The sequence below is a fragment of the Amphiura filiformis genome, unplaced genomic scaffold (assembly GCF_039555335.1).
Source record: "Amphiura filiformis unplaced genomic scaffold, Afil_fr2py scaffold_22, whole genome shotgun sequence".
NCBI classification, from domain to species: domain Eukaryota; kingdom Metazoa; phylum Echinodermata; class Ophiuroidea; order Amphilepidida; family Amphiuridae; genus Amphiura; species Amphiura filiformis.
Window position 1 is genome coordinate 2,046,871 of NW_027305486.1, and position 19,656 is coordinate 2,066,526.

Genomic DNA, 19,656 nt, shown 5'->3' on the forward strand with positions numbered 1-19,656 from the left:
TATCCCTTCTCCAAATATTTTTTGTTTTGGTCAAAAATAATCACATCTTTCCAAAATGATGCTTTAAAAAAAGTTGCGCTTTTCAACATCCCATACGTGTAATGTACACAACTTTCTCGGTATCAATGTTACGATTGATTTAGTTGTTTTTACCTTCACCTTTTGTCTCTGAACCCATACAACCATCACGTAGTGCAAAATAATGATTTGTTGAAGCTAATTTTGACATAAATGAGGATGTTGAAAAGTGCAACTTTTTCTGAAAGCATCATTTTTAGAAAATGTGATTATTTTTGGCCAAAACAAAAAGATTTTCAGACGAAAGAACGTTGGGAGGGTAGAAAAACAATTCCTTTATTCACAGGTTTTTAAATTTTTCAAATCCACGAAATGTATGTCAAGTTATGTAAAAAAATGTTTTGTCATTTTAGGGGGGAGTTATTTTTGTGAACCCTTTATATATCTACTGAATATTAATGAATTTTATTTGACACATTTTGCTCTGCTCTATTTTTACTCAAAGTTTTTTTAGTATTTGTTATTAAGAGTGTAAAACGTGAATGTGAACAGGTGCCATAGGCCGACCATTAATTACAAAAATCTAATTAAGATAAAATGTTTTGTATTATTTTAGGGAGTGTTCATAAATTTATGGATTTATGCTTGTGCGTAGGGCACTGATGGCTTTTGGGGTCACTTCTATTATTTTTTGTCAAACGTTAACCTTCTAACAATAATATCATTCTGCAATTGAAGTTTCGGCTATTCTCAAAACTAAAAACAACCCCATACATCAAAAATGGGACATTATTTTATTTTATGAATAATCCCTTATTCAAAGGCATTCATGTTGCATCGATTTATCTTGTCATTTGTCACTCTGACTGCGTATTTCAACATGTGGGGTCTACATTACTTCATAACATTTGCGGGTGTAACTTTGATGCTGCTACGTGTTTGTGCAAGTACAGGAATATCACGTAAGTAATTATTATTATTATTGTTATTATTATTATTATTATTATTATTATTATTATTATTATTATTATTATTATTATTATTATTATTATTATTATTATCATTATTTTCAACATCAGTAAGCATGATGGGAACTTCATTTTGTTATAATTTCCGAAAGGCACCGAAATGCCCTGTGCTTTTATATGTTATAAATGATCAAAATCAACCAAAATCAAATCAAAACAAAGGTAATACAAAATATCAATCCCATATACAAACTGATGCTCTACATTTGTAAAATACATACACATAACTGGATTATAGATCAAATCGACACTTTTTATAATGAAAGGGGAGCTTATTGTGCCTTTTGGCAATATAATAATATATTTCTCTGTTCTTTTTAACGAAATTAATATAATACAAGATTAATTTATCTTCGATGCCAAGTATTATATCGAAGGTTAAAATAAAAAAAAATCAATATGATTATAGTTTCAGAAAAGCTCTTACAGATTTCTTCCCTAAAACACTCTTTGTCATTAGTCAACAGATGACGCAATTCAATTTTATAGCAATTGTGAAAAATCTGTTGCAAACGACCTATTCAAGCAGATTTTTTGACCAAAAGGTAGATTTTACAAGTCAAAACCTCAAGTGTTCCTTACAATATTTTTCAAATTTTATGTCATTAAATGAAAGAGCACACTTATATTAGCCATATACTAGCGTCACCAAAATGAGCAATGGCCAATTATCTTTAAATTGCAAATCTTTTGCAAAAAGTTACTGATTTCGCCTGTTTTGTCATACAGTTGTAAATTCAATGAACTAAGACTTTGCTAAAGAGCACTTACAGATCGATATGATATTCTGTCTCAGTACAATCGCATCGACTTTACTAAAGAGCGCTTACAAATTGATATGTTATTCTGTCTCAGAACTATCGCCATTATCAACGGCTTTATCAAGACGTGCACATCTAAAATCCTGATTTGAAAAAGGTGACAATCTCAGGAATGTTTTTAGTTTAAAAAAACGTACCTACGTTTGTGAAATACAGGGTGTGTCAAAAAGTACAATAGAGAAAAGAATCCATTTTTATTTAAGAACCGAGCTGAACCTTTGAGGTTTTAAAACATTTTATAAATAACATATCCATTAGTGATCTTGTATGAAAAAATCAAGGAATTAGCATTTACCGTTTTGTTTTTATGACACAATTGAGTGACCCAGTATAAAAACGGCCCATGGCATATTTTTCGTCATTGGGAGAAATCGGCACTGTAAATGTACGAATGTTCAATAAAATACATAAGAAATTTGATGCTTAAAAGATTAAATTGACAACATTCCCGAGTTACATTCATGATAGGTTATGTTTGTATGGATGACCTTTGGTGACCTTTGACATTTTTCAACAGCGCCCTCTATTTTTCAAAAATGTGCCATGGGCCGTTTTTATACTGGGCCACTCATTTTATAGTGATAACCAATTTTAATGTTTGTCCAAGAGACATCTATAACATTTGAATGTCAGCCCACTCTGTATAAAGGTAGATTTGGAACAACTGCCATTTTCTTAACCTCATTGGCATTGAAATAAAATGGAGCACCCAAAGTGCTATTGCCCTTGGTCTTGTTTAAGGAGAAGAAACATTTTTTTTGTTTGTTTTTGTTCGTTTCCCCTTTACTTTAAAGATGTTTAATCTCTATCAAAAACATATACATTTGTAGGCGGGTTTTTCAAATGTCGAAATGAAATGCCGGCAAATTGAAGTAGAGTGAATTACAAAATATCCAGTAAGTTGGACATATTGGGATTAAAAAACATGGAGTTGGAGTCGAGTGAGGTATGAAGGACTTAAAGTAATGTTGGAAAGTTTGTTTGAATAGCAAAAAAGAGATTAAAATAACGCAAAAATCAACCTACCCCATTTATTTAAAATAAAGTCAGTTTCAGAGCTGGTATCTTTATCATGCATTAATTGTTTGCTTTCATTCAAAATACATGGTACCTCGTGGACTCATAAAAATTAAACGGTAGTAGCGAGTCACTTCTGTTTTTCACAGAAGGTGACTATTGAGTGTGGCATTTATAGAAACTTCCAATAATGGGTAAGTTTAACTTGGTTCTTACATAAATTTCGATTCTTTGCTCTATTGCGCTTTTTTTACTCACCCTGTATATCTTGTTATTGCCCATCATTACGTCGATTTTTAAATCCATGTGCGGAACATTTGGTTGTTTTGGTTAAATTCAACCTATGCTAAACTTGATACATTGACTAACCGGTGTATTTCATGGACTACTATATGCACACACGGAAGCAATGTACGTCCAAGCCAGGGTCGCAGATCGAGGTCGAAGGTTTTATATATATAAATAGGCCTAGTGTTTTCAAACAGACGTGGGCCCCTTTACCTACAATTTTGTTGTGTGGGGACTCGTTATGCAGAATTGCATAATATTGTTTTGTGTTTCACATCACACCAATAGGCCCTGTCCAGAAACTATGTAGAATGGAACCTAACAAATCTGTATGTCTAAAAAAGTATTGAATATGCTATTATAAAGTATTTTCTCTATAGGCTAATGTCTTGTGCACTTTTGTATTTACGTCATACGATATAACAAAAATAGCCTTTTTAGCATGTGGTAATATTGTTAATGTTTCCTTTCCGTGTTGTGTCATATCATTAACATCACCTGCCGACTACTCAATAATTGTTGTAGTACATGACCATTAGAGGCTGGATGACAGTGCAAGCTTAATCAGGGGCTGATCCAGGACGGTAAATTACCGGGGTCTAACATTTTTATAAAACTGAAAATATAATGGCAAACTGGCTTGCGTGACGGAGGAGGGGGTGTCTCAGGGGATATTCCCCTGAGAAGTTAAAACTTTTGGAAAATGAAGACTAATTGAGGCTATTTGGTGGACAATTTTGAAACTATTGTGTAATTTGAAAAAGCCGAAAGTTCTTGAAATAACGGCGCAATTGAAGGACACGTTTTCACTATTATTGCGTTAAGGTTAGCAACAATTTTAAACTGTTGCGATTTGGTAGTCGGACGAGTAGGAACTGGTTTTGTTCTTAGTATACCAACTATACTCTAACTCTAATCGCACAAGAAAGATTAATCACAAAAATCCACTAACCGCCCCTCCCGACGCGATTCGTCTTTCTTGCTCCATGTGAGATACTGATCATAGTCTGAACTGAGTCTGGTAACCTAAAAAAAGGTCCTACTCGTCGGACTACGATTTGGTGATTCACAGCATCTTGCAAATGGTTTGGCAAACATTGCATTGATCATTTAATAGCGAGTGTGTCGAAGAATTCAAATATCACATATATACTTTTGTAGGTCCTGTGATTCCTGTGGTTCGAGTTATGCTGCAAAGATGGCTGAAACAACAACACTTTTGTAAAATGTACATAACTCATTAACAACAATAAATCAAGCAAGTTTTCAAAGTATATGATTTGTAGAATGAACTTTTGCAAAACAAAACAAAAGTGTTATATTTCAATAATATATTTATTTAGATAAATGATAACCAATTTTTTTGGCTGCTTCAACCAACAATACCTCGTCTATCCGTAAACATAAAGTGGCGGATATCCAAAGCATAAGCTAAAACGGCCACTAATTTACCCATACGCAGGGAGGTATGTCCGCCCTCAGAAGTTGGAAAATGTTGTACACAATGGGGGGGGGGGGTATACCGCGGAGCGCGCGCCACTCCGCCCTCGAGAAGAGCAAGATCTTGTAGAAGGGGTCGGATGGAAATAAAAAAGTTCAAACATTTACACAGTTTAAATAGCTTGGTGCAACCTGGACGCTAAAGGCCGAGATGTTAAAAAGGATTAAAGCGTTTGAGATTAATTGTATGAGAAGGCTTCTCCAGGTCCACTACTCTACATATACTACCAACAAACAAAATATAAGGCAATGATGGAAAGTTAGTTAGTTAGTTAGTTAGTTAGTTAGTTAGTTTGTTAGTTAGTTAGTTAGTTAGTTAGTTAGTTAGTTAGTTAGTTAGTTAGTTAGTTAGTTAGTTAGTTAGTTAGTTAGTTAGTTAGTTAGATTATGTCTACCTTAAGGGTACTTATGTATTTAAAAATAGCTACAGAAACTATACTTCTAGAACCTTATGTGCATGGAAAGATGAATTATGAACGTCCTAGTAGGACCTCCTGGAAAGGTGTCATCCAGAGGGAATTACTTTGCACTGGCTGACCTGTGACAGAGGCACTGCTACCGAGGATCGGGCTATTTGCAAGTTTCTCCACCGATATGGAACACGTGTAGCAATGCCCGATGCTGTCTAGGAAAACTGAATAGTTTCCCAGCAAACACAAAATGTTTTCGACATCATTCGCAAAAGGTTATAAAAGGTTGTCAGAAAACGTTTAAATGTCGGGTTATATAAAGGGTACATTAATGGTATAAAACGTTTTCATAACATTAAAAACAGTAAATAACATTTGTTGGTAATTTACTGCACAGCAAACACAAATGTTTTACAGAAAACATTTAAATGTCGGGTTATATAAAGGGTATAAAACGTTTTAATAACATTCCAAAAACATTTTTGAAAACTTGGTACAAATCATTCTAAACAGAATGTTATTTTGGGGCTGAAAAATATTTTGCAAAAATGTTTGCCCAAAATATTTACAATAACGTTTTAAAATGTTTTCACGACCTTTATATAACCCGACATTTAAATGTTATTAAAACGTTTTTTAAAAACATTTTAAGAACATTTCTATGTTTGCTGGGTGTAAATATTTTAACATGTTATTTAAGTGTTGACAAAATATTTGACCAAAAATGTTTGCAAAAATAGTTATCAATGACATTTCGAAAACATTTTTAAAATATTGTTGTAGTGTGTTTTCATACAAAACTTTTTAAAACGATTTCATGACCTTTACATAACCCGACATTTTAATGTTATTAAACGTTTTTACCTAAACCAAAACCCAAAATATAACTTATTTAAAACGTTTTAAAAACGTGTTTTTGTGTTTGCTCATTGCTGTAGGTAAATGTATTTTAATTTGTCATGCTCGACTGACATGCATTATGTAAGAGATTTTTATTTTTGTTTTGTTAAAGCCTGTTCTGGTGTTGACTTGACCACGTATGAAAAACAAAGTGCTTGCAACCGTAATCTAGACTGCTCTTACCACGCAAATCCTTGGGGAATTGAAGATACACTTCTAAATGTAAGTTGTTCTCTAATATTACACTTGCTAGCAGTTTTTGGTACTTGCTGCGCCGACGCGCAAGCCCTGTTTATCGCGTAAAACACCCGGAGTTACGCCAGGAGCAAGCAATGCTACGCGCATGACATCACACAGTACCTGTGCAGCTATCGGGAACCAACTCTTTGTTATGCCAAATAGCTTTGGACAAATAGTAATTGGACAAATAGCCCAAAATCTGCCCGGGGTGATTTTTTCACAATTTGGGTTTGTTGCGAATTTGCTATGTTATTAATGTTTAAAATATTGTCTGATAGTTTCTAATCTTGTAATTTTTTACATATTTTTCAAGGTAACTCCTACTCTCAACATTGTCAATAATATTTTGAAAGGCCGATATCTCAATTTCCAATTTAATAATACCATAACTTACGAATTCAATATCTTCGCTGAGGAATGTCCAATTTCATTGGGGAAAACGGTGTTGTGGAGCAAAATATCTAGATATGTAAGAACCTTGGAATTAATTACCTGCCCAAAACTGTCTGTTCTTGACATGACACGTCACATTTAAAGATCGACCTTAAGATCAATCTGTCATGAGTGCGGTGGAGTGTATATGTGACCCGGTAGCACAAACGAGCCGTAAATTCCCTAAATTGTATTCTGAGTTATGGTGTAAAATGTGTACGAAGGTCGTATTCATCGGTCACTTCAGCTGGCGCGACAACTGTCTTATTTTGATAGTCACAACACCAATCAATAATCCTATTATTGAAGTGGATAATAAGCTTCTACCTTAGATGGCTATAGAACTTTTAATAGCTCTGGTCTTTGTTTGCTTTTGCTAAATCCTTTTCAAGTGATGGGTTACCAGGCATTGTATTTTGTATAGGTATGCATAACCAACAATTAACAATGAGAGAACCTTCTTATACCTCGTTGACTTGGGGATGATTTGAAATGACCGCCAATTATGACTGTTTGATATTTATTGCCAGCAATGTGGAAAAAGAGACACACATAGAAACGAAAAAAGCTATAATTTTGTTGAAGGAGCAAAGTTTAACTTTCGTTTAAAGTCAAATGATATACCATTTTTAAGTTTATGATGTTTATTTTTTAAACACGAAATAAAACAAAATTGACCGGGGAGGAATTTACGGCTCATTTGCCGTGGACGGTCACATATGGTTAAACCTACGTTATGTGACACAAAACACTGACAAATAAAAGTTTAGCTTTGTGAAGAAACTATTATATTATGCAATGCCTTATCCTTAACACAGCTGGAGAATCTACAACTGACGGGTATTGACGGAGATAATACATGAATAATACAAACTTTCCGCTGAACAAGGAATAACCTTTCTTTGAACACTAATTGAATTTATAGCCTTAGACCTCCAGTCGTTTTGTTAAGCGGGCTTGCACGTTATAGGATGGTCGCCGATTGAAGCCACCGACTATGGCTTTTTGCTTTTCACCAATATGGTAGAAGGTCAGTGAGTACAATACCAATCACCTGTTCGTGGTGTTGATGCCTTAAGTTGTACTCCACACATTTGCATGTCTTCTGAAGGGCGATTTGAACTTACTTTTTACGCCGCCTTCGGAACCTAAGTGAGGTGATTTTTTTACCCTCACCAATATGGCCAAGTAGTTTCACTTTATTGATCGCCGCCCGCTATCCATGTATAGATGTCAGTGGGTGGTGCGTGTGATATGGTTGGTGAGGGTGCAACTGTTGGCGATTCTGCGTGTGTGCAAACATCACGTCCATCTGCGGCGTAGCGTCCCAGCAAACACAAAATAATTTAAATATCATTCGCAAAAGGTTAGAAAAGATTGCCGGAAAACGTTTAATTGCCGAATTATATAAGGGACATATAAAGGGTATAAAACATTTTCATAACATTAAAAAACATTTGTTGATAACCTACTGCAAATATTCTAACATATTTCCCATCCGGACGATTAGAAAAATCATCAAAATTCAGATGTTGGTACCTTTATAATTGTCATGATGTGCTAACATAGCCTGCGGAGTGGTTCAGCCGAAAGCCGTGTATTTATGACGAAATAAGACATTTTACACGAATTTGTAATTTAGATACTGACAATATCTAAATTAGCTACATGTATTTGAATGTTGCTTCAACTTCGTCTGTACTGCTGTTTTCTTCGTTTTTTGCCAAATTTGTCATTTCAAAAATACCAAATGACAATGTGAATGATTTATCCATCACAGCAATCTATAAACCATTTTATTTTTTTACACTTGCGGTGGAGTCACTGAATGGTTCTTTAAGTGTTGACAAAATATTTGGCAAAAATGTTTGCAAAAAATATTTTACAATAACATTTTGAAAACATTTTTGAAATATTGTTGTAGTGTGTTTTTATACAAAACTTTTCAAACGATTCCATGACATTTATTTATAGAACTCCACATTTAATGTTATTAAAACGTTATTATCTAAACCAAAACCCAAAATATAACATGTTTAAAAGGTTTTAAAAACAGTTTTGTGTTTGCTGGGGTCATAGGGGCACGGGGGCATGGTTGGTGCCCTACATTGATACGATTAATTACGCGACGCCACTATGCTAACACCCACCTACAAGTAGGTTGGTTGCGAAATAACCCCGCTTACAAACAGTTCAGTTGAATGTTATACAACAAACGAAATCATTTCAACACCAATTTATATTTCAGAGTGACGAAATCCAAAGATGTGTGTGGGCAAACACGCGCAATTACATACCATCCTCATCGTTCACATCACATTGCCCACCTAGTGGTAGATACCAATCTGGTGTTTCGTATAGTGACGTGGCAACTGCAGCAGGTCCTCCGTGCTCATTTTGCTTCAAAATTGTGATTAGTAAGTAACGATGATGAAAATGGAAAATCAATAACAAACAGGATGTCGATCCAAAAATCTGCCGTATATAAAAAGCGCAATATAATATACTAATAACCAATTTGAGATAAAACGATGTTTTAAAACGTTATAAACGTGTTATATACACATAGATGATGTATAAGTTAGATCCTCTTCCAGACAATCTACATCAACAAGAAGTGATAGAGGTCTCTTTGCTAGAGGAGGTCTGCAGCTGCCTAAACTCTCTGGAGATAACCTAAAAGGTCCTGATGTTTTCAGACTATATTTTCATATCGTTTTCATATCTGCCAAGATCCTCCCAGGAGCGTACTGCGGATCTGATCACCAACTTCTGATACCTACCATGCGAATGAAACTAAGGAGGATCAAGCGACAGCGAAAACCAGCCAGATTTGATTTAAGCAAGATCTATGACTAATACAGAGTGGAAGTTAAGAATCAATTATTCCAGAGTCTATTGGAGACTGATTCCAAAGAATCTACTCCAGAAGAACCGTGGCAAAACATAAAAAAGCAGTGACAAAAACAGCTCAAGGTACTCTTCCTAGACATAAGAGCAAGAAAAACCTTTGCTCTCAGAAGAGGTCTTCAATTTTGTTGAACAAAGAAGAAATATTAAAGCAAAAGGTTTGAAGAGCAAAGGTCAATGTGGAGAGTATCGTGAGTTTAACAGGAAAATCCAGCAACAAATTAGAAAAGATAAAACTTCTTTCATCACAAAGAAATGTGCTGAAGTGGAAAACTATCAGGCAATACCAAAGATATATGTAAAAAATGATCAAATCATTGACTTCCAAACCTGTTTCATGACTCAACATACTGAAGTATGAGAATAGAAACATTCACACGGAGGACGCAGAAACTAAATTAAGATGGAAGATGGAAACAATGCAAGAAGACAAGCTCAGGCAGAGGAAGAAGATGGGGATCTATCTATCTATCTATCTATCTATCTATCTATCTATCTATCTATCTATCTATCTATCTATCTATCTATCTATCTATCTGTCTATCAATGAAGAGGCTTAAAAGGGTAAATCACCAGGAATTGACATCATCCAGGCTGAACTGTTGACAGAGAGTGAAGAGGAAGGCAATAATTAACAGAATATGTAACAAAGATATAGAACAGAAAAGAATGGCCACATGCCTGGAAAAAGGGGGTATTCCTACCTTTACCAAAAATGGTGACACAAGGGAATGTGCTAACAACCGCACCATCGCCTTAATTTCATATGCTAGTACATTCCTCCTCCATATCATTGCTGAGATAATTAGAAATCATCTTGAGAATGAGTTAACGCCAGAGCAGGCTGGTCTTAGAAGACTGAGAGGTACAAGAAACCAAATCGGTAACTTGAGTAATCTCATGGAGAAAAAGAGTAAATTCCAACATCCAATTATACCTTTGCTTCACCGACTACTCGAAGGCATTTGATTGTGTGCGGCATAGGCAGATTTGAAGAATAATGAGAGAAATGGACTTCTCTGAGCATGTGACTGATCTGATTCGCTCATTATATCACAAGCAAGAAGTCACCGTTAGAACAAAGACAGTCAGTGGTTCACTATTTGCAACCTATGCGAAATACACCATGAAGAGAGCATTTTACGTTGTAACATCAGGAATCAGTCAGAAAGATTAACAACCTCAGATACGCTGACGAGACTACCCTTATCATATGAGCTTCAGGCCCTCATAGATAGAGTAAAAATATGCAGTGAGGAATGCGGGCTACATCTCAATGTAAAAAAGACAATGATCTGTAGATGTAGAGATGCAAATTAAGCAGTGAAGATGGGTGGAGAAGTTGTGGAACAAGTTAATATTTTCATCTTTCTGGGATCACTCATAGACAACGCAGTGGGCAGTTCAGAAGATGTCTAGCCATGGTAAGAATATCCGCAATTGTTTTGACAGATATATGGAACGGGAAAAGAAATATGCATTTCTAAAGCTATCAAGATTCACATTATGCATGATATTGTGTTCCCGATGGCTTTTAATGGCTGTGAAACGTGGTTTGTTGGAATGTCAGATACGAAGAAGATCATGGCCTTTGAAATGTGATGTTGGCGGAAGATGCTGAAAATATCGTGGAAAGAACATAAGACCAATGAATTTGTTAGAAACCAAATTGGACAGCATGCTAACCTGTGCCAAAAAAATAAAACGCTTCAAATTGCAGTATTTTGGCCACATTTCTAGAAAAGACGGTGACAACATTGAAAAGATAATTATGCAAGGACAGGTAGACAGAAGCTTTATTAAAGAAGATGGAATTAAACAGTCAACAGATCTTTCTCTCGTCGTAGCTCACCATCATGCTCAAGCCAGAAGCTGTTGGAATACCATCAACAGAGTCATAAAAGTTCAGCCATGACGCATAGGACCGAGAAAATGACGAAATGGCAGGTTATATGAGGGTCGGTCAGTATGTAATAAGAATTGACTTGTGACGTCATATATGGATTGCTTTCATGGCATTTCTCAATGATCACATAAACACAGTACCTTAGTCTTTCAAACAAGACGTAAATTATATCACACACATGATTACGTAACAGCATTAGCATAAAATCAATGGTCTAGAGTCACTGGCTAAAATTGAGTCGTTTTTGTTAAGGGAAATCTACCAAAAAACGTTGACAACGTAAAGAAATCAGCAAGTTTAAAAAAACCCACCTCGGCTCACTTTTTGAAACTTGGTCCCATTTGTAAAAGGTACTGATTTAAACATATTTATATAAATTTTAAACATATCCAGAAGTGTTATGTATATCTTTAATGTGCAGATGCGATATTAATTTGTAAGCTTTCTGGAACGACCTGAAAGGTTATTATCTTGTTCTTGCATGGTAAGCCAATATCCTATTATTTATAATAATGATTGAATTAAACGAATAACAAGTAGGCTTGTAATCTTGTTGGAAACGCTGTATTCAGTTGAAATAAAATAAAAACACTGATTTACTGTTGGTGTTCAAAATGGGTCCAAGTTTCAAAAAGTGAGCCGAGGTGGGTTTTTTTGAACTTGCTTATTTCTTTACGTTGTCAACGTTTTTTGGTAGATTTCTTTTCTTTTTATGAATGTTTGAAGAATAGATGTTTGAAGTTGCTATTCTTGATTCATGACAATAAATAGGCAAAACTTTATCAGTCGTTTATTTTTAAAACTTGCTCGTCACGCGTGACTGTAATGTTAAGAGGCGTATACAATGATCAATATACATTTTAATACTAGTATACTTTAATTAAAATTCAAGGCAACGTAAATATGTAAAGAAAATATAAATATGAACAACACACACCCAATGTTGACAATGCCAGAGAGACACAGAGAGTAAGTCCGATTTAGGCCTACTTCAAGTCGGAACTGGTAAATGCGCATATATTTAAGCCTATACTAAATGCCCCGACTAGGCATGATAATCGTGTTTTAATTTTGTGGTTCTTTGTAGCCCAGCGGGGCAGTCTACTTGGCTATCCGAATTTCGCGGTTTGTGGTTCTTTGTAGCCCTTCGGGGCAACCTAGTTGGATATTCCTATTAAGCGGCGGTTTTCATCAAGCCCTGCCCTCTATCGGGAGCTAATTTATAGTTTAAGCTTGTTAGATATCCATATTTCGTGGTTTGTGGTTCTTTGTAGCCCTGTGGGACAATCTAGTTGCATATCCAAATTTCGCGGTTTGTGGTTCTTTATAGCCCTGCGGGGCAATATAGTTGAATATCAATATTGAGCGGCAGTTGTTGGCGATCTTTCGCGGTTTGTGGTCTTAATTTGTTGGACATCCATATTTCGCGGTTTGTGGTTCTTTATAATCGATAGGCCTGCGGGCAATCTAGTTGGATATCCAAATTTCGCGGTTTGTGGTTCTTTGTAGCCCTGCGGGGCAATCTAGTTGGATATCCCTATTAAGCGGCGGTTGTCGGCGATCTTTCGCGGTGTGTGATTTTAATTTCCCTTATCAAGCCCTGTCCTCTATCGGGAGCTAATTTATAGTTTAAGCTTGTTGGATATCCATATTCCGTGGTGTGTGATTCTTTGTAGCCCTGCGGGGCAATCTAGTTGGATATCCAAATTCGCGGTTTGTGGTTCTTTATAGCCCTGTGGGGAAATCTAGTTGGATATCAATATTCAGCGGCAGTTGTTGGCGATCTTAACTTAAAATCTTGTGATTTTAATTTGTGAGAGTTTATAATATTTATTCCAAATATAATTTCAGACTGAGCTGTGAACAGAGCATCTGATAAATGTGTTTTAAATGACGAATATGTCATGATAGTCAGGCATGGTGAAAGCATTTGGATGGTGAAAGTAGGCCCTAGGCCTAGGCCTAAAAATCAAACATGTTTGTTTGATGAAAAAAAAATATAATATCACAATAGCAATGGATGTTCGAAATGGTGTTATTCTTGATTTATGACAATAAAATGATTAAACGGTTAAAAAAAAGTGGTGGGAAGTTTCGAACTTGAGCAAAAATTCATAAATGGATTAGAAGTCCATGGCCTTAACTGCTTCGCCACGGGGACGTCCTGATATAATGACGTGTGAAAGTGGAGTATTTATTAATACGAATGTATGCTGTGGTCCGGAAAGAATAAAAGAATTGTGAAAAACTTGATTGTTTTGGCGAATGGGATCCAGAATTTGTATGTAGGGTATCTAGGAAAATGCTATGGTATATTTGAAAGTGAATCTCAAAAAGTAGTGCGCCAGTGACAGCCATGTATGGCTGTAGCAGTGACGAAAGATTCTGGATATGATTAGCTGTGATTTGCCACTAATTTTGGCTATGAAATACCGCGTGAAATGAAGCAAGAATGTTTGTTTATTATCAAACAATCGGATTGACTCTAAGATTGGTGTAACTTTTTGAATTAATGAGTTACTAAAATATTACACTTTGGACAGTAAATACGATTTAGCATGGTTTTAGATATATTTTGTACCCAACGAAAAATATCACAGAACAATAGCGTTTGGTTTCGTGTAAATATAGTCCCGCGGTGCATCTGTTTATTCTTCTTTTTCAGTCGTTTTTTAAAACTTGCTGGTCATGCTACCGCATGACTCTAATAAGAGGCTGAAATAAGGTGTTGTTGTATATTTTATATTTTCTCGGGAATTAATGTATGAAGAATGCTGCCTTTTAGAACAGTAATAGAACATAAACTTCTAGTTAATTAAACCATGTTTGTTTATTTAAAATGCGTGGTCAAATATGTTTTATTTTTGACAAAAACAAGACTTTTCTTTCTATAAACATTTTGATATTGCCAACAATTGGAAACGTGGAAATTTAAGGTTTTTTTGCCAGTTATATTGACTTATCCCCAAACATTAAAACGGGAGTATTTGAAACTGTGATTAAAATATTAATGTTTTTCTGCCATTATACAAAAAAAGTAATTTTATTGCTAGAATGGGAAAAAAATGTCTATTAGGTCCACAGACATTGAACCCTTGATAAAGTTCTGTGAATGTTTTTACCATACTTCCAGTACGATTCAAATTTGGTCCGGCAGGAAAACAGTGTACGATGGGTACGAGCAGAAAACGCAGGCAGATAAACGTACCTGAATATAGCATTACCTATATCAACTCAACACATGCGGAAATTCCCGTAGAAAAAATAGGACCAGATCCCGTGAATATTAGTAAGTATTTTTAATGTGTTTGTTGCGGGGTTGTAAACTTTTAAAATATACTTAATGTATCGCCCGTTTCTACAAAACCCCAATAGGTCTACAGACATAATTCCAGATAAATACTTTATTAAATAAAAGCCAATGAAGTAGAAGACATGGATCGCTGAGCTCGAGCTGGTACGTTGCCGTTTCATTGACAATCACACACTGAGCTAGCCATTACGAACTGAAAGGGACCTAACAAATTCAGCATCAACTAAAATGGGAACTGAATTTACTCCAGCATTGTATGGATTAAAAAAATTAAAAAAATTACATGTTTTAGCATTTTCAACTTTACTGTGTACCATTATTTTATCTAAAAAATGCTGAATAACAAAGGCAAGCATGCTTCTAAATCTAGTTTATTCGCCCGTTGCCATGCGGCGCTACTGCATCGGCGACGGAAGGCGAAATTTCGAAAAGGAGGTAGAGTTGTTACCGTGGCAACACTGATGAAATACCAGATTCAGACGTGCTTGCCTTTGTTATTCTGCAGTTTTTGATAAAACAATGGTACATTGTGAAATTTAATGCGTTTAAATACATGATTTGTTCAACTTCGTGTATCTATACACAAAAAAGTAGATATCTTGGCTAATTTGGTAAGATTTGTGCTGCTTTTAGAACGGTGTATTATTTCATAGCGGGAAATTCAGGGTTTGATTTATTGCGAACCGGCAACAAGCAATATTGAGCAGACGACTCATCTTTTTCTGGGAGCAGGGCGCTTTATCCATTTCTATCTCGATGATAAAAGCATACCATGAACATCTTTCAAATGTTTGGACCCTCCAGGACATCATCAGGTAACAAGCAGTCTCATACCTGTTACCATTATTAGTAGGGGTATCACTATGATGGAACATTTGCGCAGCATCAACACAGTCAAATAACAATGTTCGTCTTGTTGCTGTAGATCATATCTGTAGCTTAGAGCCATTTGTTTTCTCAATTGTAGCCGTAATAAATGCAAGTGACTTTCGGGTATATGCACTTGAACAGTTAGACGCAAGTGATCATGCATATACCCCAAAGTCACTTAAATTTTCTTATGGAGGGCAGAATTGACCGTCCATTTGTTACCGAAATAAGTAACATGTAACTGAGAAAACAAATGGACATAGATTGTTCTGACTCTAGGCTACCAATATGATCTACAGCAATACAAACAATAAACGATAAAATGATTTTTGGCAGTATGTAGTAAGTAGTCTGAAATTGGTTACCATTGTTGTTTACAACAGACAGGTATGTAGACTATCTATGACACCTCTCATTTAGCAACTCTAAAATCATATACATTCTATAGAAATCAGAAAGAACAACAAGAATAAGGTAGTTATTCAGATGACATCATAGTCAAAACACCACCAAAACATCACAAGGTAGTAACTAGTCTCAAATTTGTTACTATTATTGTTCACCTCTAGGATTCGGTCTCTGTATACTTTAGAGACATTGCGATTTTCCAAACGCAGCACGTGGAACGTACATTTTCGCGTACGTTTTTACGTACGTTAATACGGTGTTAAATATTGTTAGTCTCGGTTCCAGACTGGATTGTGCTCCTTCGTCACGAAGGAGAACAAGACAGCTAGAACAAAGACTATAATATTTGATCTAATCTAACAGCTTCTAACCTAGGTCGATAGAGGGCATAGTGATTGAAAAAATAACAGTGAGCTGAGTCTCGGCCTAAATTCAAACAGACCGCTTTTGATTTTGATTAAAATTTTGACCTACATGCTGATTAAACCTAATTGTTTTTTGTGCTCCCCAAATATTATAGTTGCCCAAAAACATATATTTTGGTAGATTAAAGATCACTTCATACATACATCATGACTTTACTTTCAAAATGAGACTTTTTCGTCCTGAAAATTGGGCGCGTTGCATGGACTTAGACATGAGGTAAAATCAGCATATTTCAACGTAGCATCTGTGTTTTTATTCTACGTTGGAATCCAAAATGGGAAATCGCATTGTCATTTTTTTAACGCAAAGTATCACACACATTTCAATGGGCAATCTCTGCGTGTGAATATTGCGTTTAAATTAAGTCCACTTTTAACACATCGCTGTACCGTTATTATAATGATTTGTTACAAACAAAAAGGATCATACTAATAATTGGACTTTCCTTCATATGTTCATTATCTTTGACTGTCTTTAACATATTGTGAAATGGACAAATTTTGTGCATTTTCAATGATGTATCTACGTCGATTTCGCACGTGGAATATCTTCAAAAATAGCTAAATATGTGACCTCGCTTCGATACAGGAGAGTGGTTTTGAATAGATCAACGTACGTCCGATGTCTACGTTTGGATTTGGAAATCGCAATGTCTCTAATATCAAAACCTTTTAAACGTTACTAAAATGATCATTGTTATATCTTCCGGTGTTACAGCTTTCACTGAAGAAAACGATGGAACTGCAAATTCACAAATACTTTCCTTCTCCGAGGAATACCAGAACACAACTGTACTTGTCGGTCCAATACCTCCCGGTGGATCCATACGAGTGAAGCTATCAAATGTTACCTACGGCTGCATTGGGTACCCCATCATGATTGAGGTCAAAGATCCAACATCTGATTCAATGTTTAATCCAACGTCTCATCCACCATCAAATCCAACGTGCGCTCCTCCGTCTCAGCCGCCGTTAGAATGGATCGTCGCGTTATGTGGCCCTCACAGACTTAGTGAGCAAATAGCGCGAGATGCCGAGGCGAAGCCGAAGGTCACAGCAATTTCACAAGCTGCTCCTTAGCTTTTGGTGGGGGTGGTATCTATTCAGCTCATTTGGTACATTACCTAAGCACACGAATCAAGGCAGAATTGATACATGATAAAATACGCCTATACGCCTAATTTTTGGACTTTAATCAGTAGACTTCGGTTTTATATACGTATTTGAATGGGGTTTCAACTATTCCAATACTGCTTTTTTCCTGTTTTTGTTTTGTTTTTATTTTTTTCATTTCAAAAATACATCACTGTACATCGCTGGGATCACTGAATACGCCTTTAGTACCACGTTTACAATGTGATATAATAATCATTTCAGTGATTGACAGTGATGTGATGCAAATATGGCGCTGGCCATCTGGTCGTGTGCGCATTTATAAAAGCGCATATACGAGGGGGTATCCAAAAGTTTTTGACATCATCCAGAAGTGAAAGAGCTATACCGATGGAATTTTGTCAGTGTAATCACTGGTCCTTTAATATGTACATTATGGTCCAAAAATGGTCTCATAAGTATGTTTACTTTCTTCACAGGTGGCGCTAGATGGGAAGTAGGCGCATAACCTTTTCATGATAAGATCCTCCACTTTCTTGAGTTTTTTCACTGTGGCCGCATCATCCGAAGTGATGGACGTGGGGATGGACGTCACTTCTTGGCTCATCTGTGAGGGACATGTGGCCAGTTTGGACATTCCTTTTTCAAAAAGCAATAGTGCCATATGATGGGCAATCATCACCGTAGATTGATTTCATTTCATCATAGATTTTCTGAGCATTGTAGGCCTAACCCTTCAAATGCAGGAACTTAATCACGCTGCATGCCTCAATTTTCACCATCTTGCAGGTTATGCACCTACTGCCCATCTAGCGCCACCTGTAAAAAAAGTAAACATACTTATGAGACCATTTTTGGACCATAATGTACATAAGGACCAGTGATTACTCTGACAAAATTTCATCGGTATAGCTCTTTCACTTCTGGGTGATGTCAAAAACTTTTGGATACCCCCGAGGGGCATAGTCCTTATAATAACGGGCGTCCGCCTTGATGAGTAAATGACAGCAAACAGCTCCAAACCAGTGAAAAATACCCAAAAAAACTTGGTCAGTGGAGCTCCGCTCGAACATGTCAATAGCGTCATTATCATGATTATCGATTGGATTAGTCGTCCGCAGCGGACAATTCGGTCGCTCATTGGGTCAATATTATCAGGTGGTAATAAATTTGCATTGGACAATAGATTACTATATAATAGCAGAGAAGATGTAAGGAAGAGTAGGGTTAACGGAATTATATTACACCTATTCATAGTCCTTTATTCTCAAGTAGTTGGACATCCGCTTGCAGTGATGTGTGAGACCGCTCACGGTCGACCGATTCGCACTCCAGAATTAGAAATATTTCGAATGTTTCTATAGAGAATTTGTTGAAAAGTATGAAACGCGTGCATTAAGGACTTGATGCTTGGATGGGATATAACACGTGGATAATACAAGAAAGAAATCGAGTGTTGTAAAAATTTTCCCCCAAAATCGAAGTGATGATTGTTGATCATTTCTATTTTATTTTTTTAATGTATTTTCCGGTCATTTCCTGTAAACCTAATAAAGATGTTCTGATAGTTGAAAACATTCTCTATCACAAATGATAGAGGCTGAAAGTGACAGCAAGCGACGAAAATTATAATTTGCTATGGAACTTCAGTCATATTTTATCTGAAATCTGACTGGATGACAGGGCCTGCATGTACGGTATGCATGGTACGATGACATACAATCACTGACCTATCCCTAAAAGTAGTTGCGTGTATCACGCCCGTTCCGGGTTCAAACCCCATTGTTGTATTCTATTATTAAGCGGCTAAATAGGGTGATTTATCATTTACTTTGAATGGGCGGTCTCACACATATTTTGTTTGAGTATAGCTGGATCAACCTCCTCTTCCTTCCATCTTCTCTGATAATGGTTTAGTACTGCATATATCGGTTTAAATTTCAATAAGCGGGTTTATGGCTGGAAAGGTCACGGTGAATTTGCTGTGGACGACACTGCACTATGGACAGCTTTTGTATACTCTTGTGTAGTTAAAAAATATCCTTCAAACATCTCTG

At 36.0% G+C, this 19,656-nt stretch overlaps 1 protein-coding gene across 1 annotated transcript; it reads left to right on the forward strand.

The window, feature by feature from the left end:
• Positions 1 to 864: 864 nt before the first annotated feature.
• On the forward strand, positions 865 to 17,713 carry LOC140143490 (uncharacterized). Its single transcript, XM_072165323.1, has 5 exons — positions 865 to 980; positions 6,095 to 6,204; positions 8,903 to 9,071; positions 14,604 to 14,759; positions 17,205 to 17,713. The coding sequence occupies exons 1-5, from the start codon at positions 899 to 901 to the stop codon at positions 17,564 to 17,566; spliced, it is 879 nt and encodes a 292-aa protein (XP_072021424.1). The 5' UTR covers positions 865 to 898; the 3' UTR covers positions 17,567 to 17,713.
• Positions 17,714 to 19,656: the final 1,943 nt, after the last annotated feature.